Source organism: Euleptes europaea, chromosome 12, assembly GCF_029931775.1.
Source record: "Euleptes europaea isolate rEulEur1 chromosome 12, rEulEur1.hap1, whole genome shotgun sequence".
NCBI classification, from domain to species: Eukaryota; Metazoa; Chordata; class Lepidosauria; order Squamata; family Sphaerodactylidae; genus Euleptes; species Euleptes europaea.
Window position 1 is genome coordinate 2,506,194 of NC_079323.1, and position 7,920 is coordinate 2,514,113.

At 51.1% G+C, this 7,920-nt stretch overlaps 1 protein-coding gene across 1 annotated transcript in view; it reads left to right on the plus strand.

Moving 5' to 3' along the window:
- ARRB1 (arrestin beta 1) overlaps positions 1–7,431 on the plus strand; it is a 104,986-nt gene extending 97,555 nt beyond the window's left edge. The window contains exons 12-16 of the mRNA XM_056858100.1: positions 234–317; positions 1,010–1,033; positions 4,408–4,478; positions 5,786–5,837; positions 7,306–7,431. Of these exons, the coding sequence (XP_056714078.1) occupies positions 234–317; positions 1,010–1,033; positions 4,408–4,478; positions 5,786–5,837; positions 7,306–7,417 (343 nt within the window). The 3' untranslated portion in view covers positions 7,418–7,431. The remainder of the gene's footprint in view (positions 1–233; positions 318–1,009; positions 1,034–4,407; positions 4,479–5,785; positions 5,838–7,305) is intronic.
- The last annotated feature ends 489 nt before the right edge of the window (positions 7,432–7,920 follow it).

Below are 7,920 nucleotides of genomic sequence, written 5' to 3' on the forward strand. Positions count from 1 at the left end.
TTAAAGGTAGAGAAAAGCGGGGTATAAAAACCAGCTCTTCTTCTTCGTTGCCCTTCACATCCTTAGCTCCATCAGCATATCCCAGTGAGGTCCCTGCTGCAAGGAGCATACAGTCTAGTCCTTTATGGGGAAGAGAACGCAGGGAAGGGAGGGAGGCCTGGAGCAACCTGTGAGCCAGGCTGCTTCCGCTTCCATCCCACCTCACGTTCCTTTCCGTCGCTCTTCCCTCCCAGGCTGCGAGACGGCGCCAACAAGGAGATCTTGGGCATTATCGTCTCGTACAAAGTGAAGGTGAAGCTGGTGGTTTCCCGGGGAGGGTGAGTATGATCCCAGATGACCAGCCAGGGGAACCCCTCCCACCGGGCCCCACAAAGGGAGCCCTTCTTTGCTGGCAAGCTGTCCTCGCCGCCCCGGGGTCCCTCTAGCCCACAGTGGTCTCTGTTGGCAGATGGACCAAAAGCATTTTGCCACGGGGCAGGCTGGTGCAACTGGTGGCGCACTGAGGCAAATGTTTTCCCCTGCCAAGGCAATGTGGCCTACCAGGGGCTTAGCAATCTGCAATCATAGAATCATAGAGTTGGAAGAGGCCATAGAGGCCATCTAGTCCAACCCCCTGCTCAGTGCAGGATCAGCCTAGAGCATCCCTGACAAGTGTTTGTCCAGCCTCTGATTAAAGACTGCCAGTGAGGGGGAGCTCACCACCTCCCTAGGCAACCCATTCCACTGTCGAACAACTCTTACTGTAAAAAACATGTTCCTAATATCCAGCCGGTACCTTTCCGCCTGCAATTTAAGCCCATTATTGCAAGTCCTATCCTCTGTTGCCAACAGAAACAGGCAGCAAATAGGCAGGCGGCAAAGTCGGGAGAGCCCGGCGCTGCTATATGTGGCTGGTGGGCGACTCGCGAGTTGTGCGCCTCGGCTCTCGGCAGAGGAGAGCAGAGCCGGGTCTCAAGCCCCGCTGACTGCAAGCTGCAACTAATTCTCTCGTCTCTTTTGGTAATGCCAGCCTGCTGGGAGATCTTGCATCCAGGTAATCCTCCCGCTGTGGCCACGCATGGTACAGACTCACTACCCAGCATGCAACCCCCCCGCCCCAATCCTAATCATTTTCCAGTAGCCATGACATTTTTATTTGCATCATCATTTCCCAAATGTGTTAATTTTGCACTCTCGGACGGAGACAGTCTTTGCCAATCCTGTGTCCTCATCCATAGGGTCACTGTATACATCTTCTCTTGATTCATTCCACAAAGCCTGCTCAGGATGAGAGCTTCCCAGAAGTATCTGCCTAGCCACTGTTGGAAACAGGATACTGGACTAGAAGGACCTTGGGTCTGATCCTGCAAAGTGATTCTTCCATTCTTACGAAAGTCACCTAATCTAGTGGACCTACTGGATTCGAATCCAGTACCACTTTGGAGACCAACCAGATTTTCAGGGTATGAGCTTTTGAGAATCAAAGCTCCCTTCATCAGATACAAGCAGGAATGGAGATCTTCCCAGTCAGAAGGAGGGAAGGGTGTTGCAAAGAAGGGAGTCAGGATGCGGAGGTACAATGCAAAGTGCAATCAGCTTGATTAAAGCAGGGGCAGAAAATTAGCACTTGTCGTGAGAAAAAAATCCTGTGTCCCTATTCAGCTGGGGTTGGGGAGTCCATTGTTCTGAATTTGGAAATGGATCCCACAGAGCTAAATGGGACACAGGATTCTTTTCTCACTACAGATGCTGCTTTTCTCCTCTGCTCTAGTCTAGATTATTACATTTGGCGTTGTACCTCTGCATCCTGAGTTCCTTCCTTTCCAACAGCGGGTGTAGTGGTTAAGAGCGGTGGTTTGGAGCGGTGGACTCTGATCTGGAGAACCAGGTTTGATTCCCCACTCCTCCACATGAGCTAATCTGGTGAACCGGGTTGGTTTCCCCACTCGTACACATGAAGCCAGCTGGGTGACCTTGGGCAAGTCACAGTTCTCTCAGAGCTCTCTCAGCCCCACCTACCTCACAGGGTGTCTGTTGTGGGGAGGGGAAGGGAAGGAGATTGTAAGCCGATTTAAGTGGTAGAGAAAGTCGGCATATAAAAACCAACTCTTGTTCTTCATCATCCCCTCTCGCCTTCTGGCTGGGATAAAAAGACTTATGGATCCCCATTCCTACTCGTATCCGATGAAGGGAGCTATGACTCTTGAAAGCGCATACCCCAAAAATCGTGGTGGTTTCTAAGATGCTCCTGGACTCCAATCTAGCTGTCCTACCACAGACCCACACGGCTACCCTCAGAAACTCTCCTAGTGGAAGATTCTCATTGAGTCAGGGCTGGCAGAAGATATTTTGGAGCCCGAGGCACAAAAACTCACACATGTGCCCCTCCCCTCCCGTTAATTGGCATGATGCACAATGCCCCGGGGAACCTCTCTGGCAGAACCCAATGGAAATGAGGGAGAGCCGTCCAAGAGCGCAGCAGGGCCAGATGGCCGAGGGGATCAGCTGCTTGGCAGAGAAGGGGCTTTGCCAGAGACGTCGCTCGGTCACAGTCAGGGGCCGGGGGTCCTTTTCACATCTTCTGGCTCATCCTCATTTGAAGAGACTCGCCTCCTCCCCAGCCGGTCTTGGTTTATGATGTGGGGTGTGTTAGGGGGGCTGGAGCACCTGTCCTCGGAGGAAAGGCTGAAGAGTCTGGGACTTCTCCGTTTAGAAAAGAAGACGACTAAGGGGGGGGGGGATGACAGAGGTTTATAAAATTATGCACGGGGCAGAGAGAATAGACCAAGACAACTTTTTCTCCCCTCCCAAAATACTAGAACTCGAGGGCATGAATGAAGCTGATGGGCAGAAGGTTCAGGACGGACAAAAAGAAATACTTGTTTACACAAAGAGTGGTTAAAATGTAGAATTCACTGCCAGAGGATGTAATGAAGGCTGCAGGCATAAGCTTTAAAAGGCACCTCCACATTCAGAGGCAGTCATGCTCTGAATCCCAGTGCCAGGAGGCAACATCAGGGGAAGGCCTCAGCCTCTGTGCCCTGTCGCTGGACCTCCAGAGGAACCGGTTGGCCACTGTGTGAGGAAGGATGCTGGACTGGATGGACCCTCCCTGGTCCGACCCAGCAGGGCCATTCTGAGGTTCTTATGCATGCTCAGATTTCCTCCCCCTACCATCTTTTTGCAAAAGGGGAGTCTGTTGTCATGGCTGGCCCCACTGGGGGCTTCTCTTCCCAGTCAGAAAGGCATCCAGCACAAAGGCTGTACCCTCTCGGTCTATCCACCCCGGGGGTGGGGGGTGGGGGGCATTCCTTCAGTTCCCAGGGTTTGAAATGCTCTGAATTGCATTGAGGTTTTTTTTTTCCAGCTTTGATTCATCTTTTGCCAGCATGCAAATGAATGAGCGGCAACAGTTACTTCCTCCAGCTGTCAGCTCAAGACAACTGAGCATGCTAACAGGACCCCCACCCCCCACCCCCAATAATCTATAGGGTGGAACAAACAGAATTTGTTGGTGGAAGCTCAGTGAGATTCCTTAAAATGCCTCCCCCTGCTGGCAGAGAAGAACTGGTGCATCGTTTTGTGCTGCAGCAAATTCAAATAAATGGTTGGTTGGTTGGTTGGTTGGTTGGTTGGTTGGTTGGTTGGTTGGTTGGTTGGTTGGTTGGTTGGTTTCTATCCTCCTCGACCAAGTTGGGGTGGCTTACAGCAATTCCAATCGTACATAAGAAAGGCCCTGCTGGATCAGACCAAGGCCCATCAAGTCCAGCAGTCTGTTCACATAAGGGCCAACCAGGTGCCTCCAGGAAGCCCACAAGCAAGAAAGCTGCTGCAGGACCATCCTGCCTGTGTTCCAAAGCACCTGATATAATGGGCATGCTCCTCCAATCCTGGAGATAATAGGTGTGCATCATGACTAGTAGCCATTTTGACTAGTAGCCACGGATAGCCCTCTCCTCCATGAACATGTCCACTCCCCTCTTAAAGCCTTCCAGGTTGGCAGCCAACATCACCACATCCTGGGGCAGGGAGTTCCACAATTTAACTCTGCGTTGTGTGAAGAAATACTCCCTTTAATCTGATTTGAATTCTCCCCCTTCAGCTTCAGCAGATGACCCCACATTCTAGTATTATGAGAGAGGGATAAAAACTTCTCCCTGTCCACTCTCTCCATGCCATACATATTTTTATAGACCTCTATCATGTCTCCCCTAACAGAAGGAAGGGAATAAAGGAAGGGAACAACTTGCATCAGGACAAGCAACAGGAAATACTTGTTCATGCAAAATCCTGCATCTGGGCTCCAGATCCAGTGGGAAAGGATGTTTCTTCAAGAAGGAGGGAAAGGATCGCTTCTCCAGACAAGCACTTGTTGAGGGTTTGGTGGCGCTTCCTTACCTGAGGCTCACTGTCCGTATCTCTTTCCAGCGATGTGGCCGTGGAGTTGCCTTTCACCCTGATGCACCCGAAACCGAAGGAGGAGCCCTTGCACCGAGACGGTGAGTTCTGCCGTCCCCTCCATAAGGGGCTTTGCTGGGGGGCGGGGGAGTGTTGGAAGGCGGTTGAAATTCGGAAGAGCCAGAAGTGGGAATTGCCACTTGCATGCCAAGGGGCCACCATTTCTCCCTGAAAGTGGGACTGGGGCAAAGGAACCGTTGGGAGCCACAGTGCAAATGCTTCAGCCACGCTTGCTGACGCCACGCCAGGGTCTGAGACTGTGGAGAGGGACTGTGTTCAGTGGAGCAGTCACTTCTTTGCATGCAGAAGGGCCCAGGTTCATCTCCAGTTAAAAGGGCAAGGCAAGAGATGACGTCAAAGCCCTCAGCATGAGACCCTGGAGAGCTGCTGCCAGTCTTAAGACGGTACTGACCTTGATGGACCAAGGGTCTGATTTAAGGCTTCCTTTAGGGATGGGCTGTGGCTCAGTGGGAAAGCATCTGCTCAGCATGCAGAAGGTCCCAGGTTCATTCCCTGGCATCTCCAGTTAGAAAAGGACCAGGCAGTAGGTGATGGGAAAGACGTCTGCCTGAGACCCTGGAGAGCTGCAGCCAGTCAGAGTAGACAATACTGACCCTGATAGACTGATGGTCTGATTTGGTATAAGGCAGGTAGGTTAGGCTAAGTGTGATTGGCCCGAGGTCACCCAGGAAGCTTCCATGGCAAAGTCTAGGTTTGAACCCGGGTCTCCAATATCTTTGTCTGACCTATCTTCAGCAAGATGCCAGCTTTCTTCATTTAGGGTGGGAATGTCCAAAGACGAGAGATTTAATGACAAAATTCCCTCCATGGTGGCTTGTGAAAATAAAACAATGACTTAGTATGGAATTTATTAATGTGCAACAAAAATATCAACAGTAAGTGAGTGGCAAAGAAATAAAATTGTGGCATTGAAGGATTGGATTGCTACGTCTTGGAAAATTGCCGAAATGGCAAAATTGATTGAAATGCCTCTAAGCTCTTCCCAGATGTATACTCTGGTCCCTGTTTATTGATTTTATGATCTCAAGATACAGTTTAAATGCATGCAAGTCATTTTCTGTAATGTAGATGAATCGGTTGTATTTATTTGTTCAGGTTTTTTCCCCCCCGTTAACAAAATAAGAATGAGAACCGCAGCCTTTGGGTGGGCGGGAATGGCATTAACAAAAAACAGTCGGGTAAAAATAGATTATCCGGGCTGTGTGACCGTGGTCGTGGTATTTTCTTTAACCTACAAGAACCGAGTCAGGTAAATGTAGGTGGATTGTTAGATAACCGATTGCCTCCCAAGGACTTTTCACCATTTGCCGCCGTTGCCTGTGTTCAGTTCCAGAAAACGAAGCCCCCGTTGATACAAACCTCATAGAGCTTGACACGAAGTAAGACAAACCTGAGGGGCGGGCGGGCGTGGGCGGGATGGGGCCTCGGGGGATCATTCGCACTCCGTCCCGTGTCGCATGTGACTTACTAACCGGCCGACTCATCCGTCGCTAATCCCACGCGCGCCATTTTCCACGCGAAGCCCGGCGGTCTGAACGCTTCTCGCGCCTAACCTTTTAACGCACCGAATGCATGTCTCTTCTCTCCCCTTCCTTCTTTGCATGCTCGCAACCGCTGGCCTTGTACGCATGCGCTGCCTCGCAGGAAACCCAAAGTAAGACTTCCCCGTGCCCTCGACCCTTCTCCACGCTCCCTTCTGTGTCGCGTCCCTTGCGCCCAAACCTTTTAAGTGAGTTGAGCGGGGGGCCTGGCTTTTCTCTGTACGTGTCCCTGCCCTCAGAACTGAGCTGCAAAAATGAAGAGGCATGTTAGTCGCTCCCCTTCTAAGAGAACCTCACCTAGAGAATCGTGTTCAGTTTTGGGCACCGCAATTTAAGAAAGGTGTACCGTGTCCAGAGGAGGGCAACAAGGATGGTGAGGGGTCTGGAGACCAAGTCCTGTGAGGAAAGGTTGAAGGAGCTGGGGATGTTTAGCCAGGAGAGGAGAAGACTGAGAGGGGACATGAGAACTGAGGCTGCAAAACCTTGTGTAATGCGTAGATTCTCTGCCTGCCTCTCCACCCCGCGCCCCAGCAGCAGAAGAAATTATACAAATGAAGGAAACAGACTCAAACGGGCTTCAGTGTTTCAGATTTCCAGTTTTGCATGTGTGTTTTTTGCTTTTCTCTTGATTAATCCAACGTTAATCACGGGAACAGGAAACTGGAGGCGGCCCGTCATCAAATTGACGTACATTTTTATAACGCAAATACTCACTGTGTAGGTATGTTTTTGAGCTAATGAATAAAGCAGGGAACCACTGACAGGTGAAAACGAATGAAACTGATGGGTCTTGAATAGGGCTTGACCCCCTTTTAAAGATAGAGTCACACCCCAAACCACAATCACTTTGAAACACGCGCAGACTTTGTTTGCTGCCTTTGGTCGGTTTAAACAGCTCAAGCCCATAACCCTGTTGACTTTGCTTCTTGTCCTCAAAGTGGCGAATTCAGTACCTGAATTCATGAAGCAGTTTTCCTCCAGGCCTGGAGGGTTTTTGGGGTTTTTTTTTTGCCATCTTCTGGGCATGGAATGGGGGTCACTGGGTTGTGGGGGGAGGTAGTTGTGAATTTTCTGCATTGTGCAGGGGGTTGGACTAGATGACCCTGGTGGTCCCTTCCAACTCTATGATTCTGTGATAGGTAGCAGCATTCCACAGGGTGGGGGCTCCAAATTTGCCCAGAGCACAGAAGGAAGACCTTCTGCTCTTGAGGGGCGTCGGGCATCATCTTGACTGCATCCTTCTGGGACAGCCCCAGGAGGTCTCTTTTTGCATCTGCCTCATCTTCTGCTTTTCTCTCTTTGGTAGCGACGACGACATCGTTTTCGAAGACTTTGCCCGGCAGCGGCTCAAAGGCATGAAGGACGAGAAGGAGGAAGACGAAGACGGCACAAACTCCCCACAGCTGAACGACAGATAAACTGGAGCTCCCCTCCCTCCAAATCCCCTTCTCTTCATTTCACTGTATAGGACGCCCCATGCCCTAGGGCCGCTTCTCTTTTGTACGAACCGTTTGTTTTCTGACGAGAGCCAGGGTCGGTGGGCCTTTGCCAGCTTGTGGGGCAGCTGTGCCAACCGCAGTTCTGCAGCTGTGTGCTGAGAGCGCACGCTGGTTTGTGAGTTGCGTTGTGGACGTGTGTATGTGTGCTGTTGTGTGCGTGCGTGTGGGGGGGGGGCACACCCTGAGGGCCATGCTCTGCTTTGGGGTGAAACGCGTAACTAGAAATTGCCCGTCTGCTCCCATTACTCTTGCGCCAGGGTGCGTCACCCAGTGCTGATGGGTTCAGGGGAGATGGCAGATGCATTCTGTCACAGCGTGTAGATTTACCTCGGGGGAGAGTGGCTAGATGGCCTTGAAATAAATTTAGGTGTAGTTATAGAAGGTCATCCAGCAAGAGCTGGGGAACCTCCACAGTCGATGGC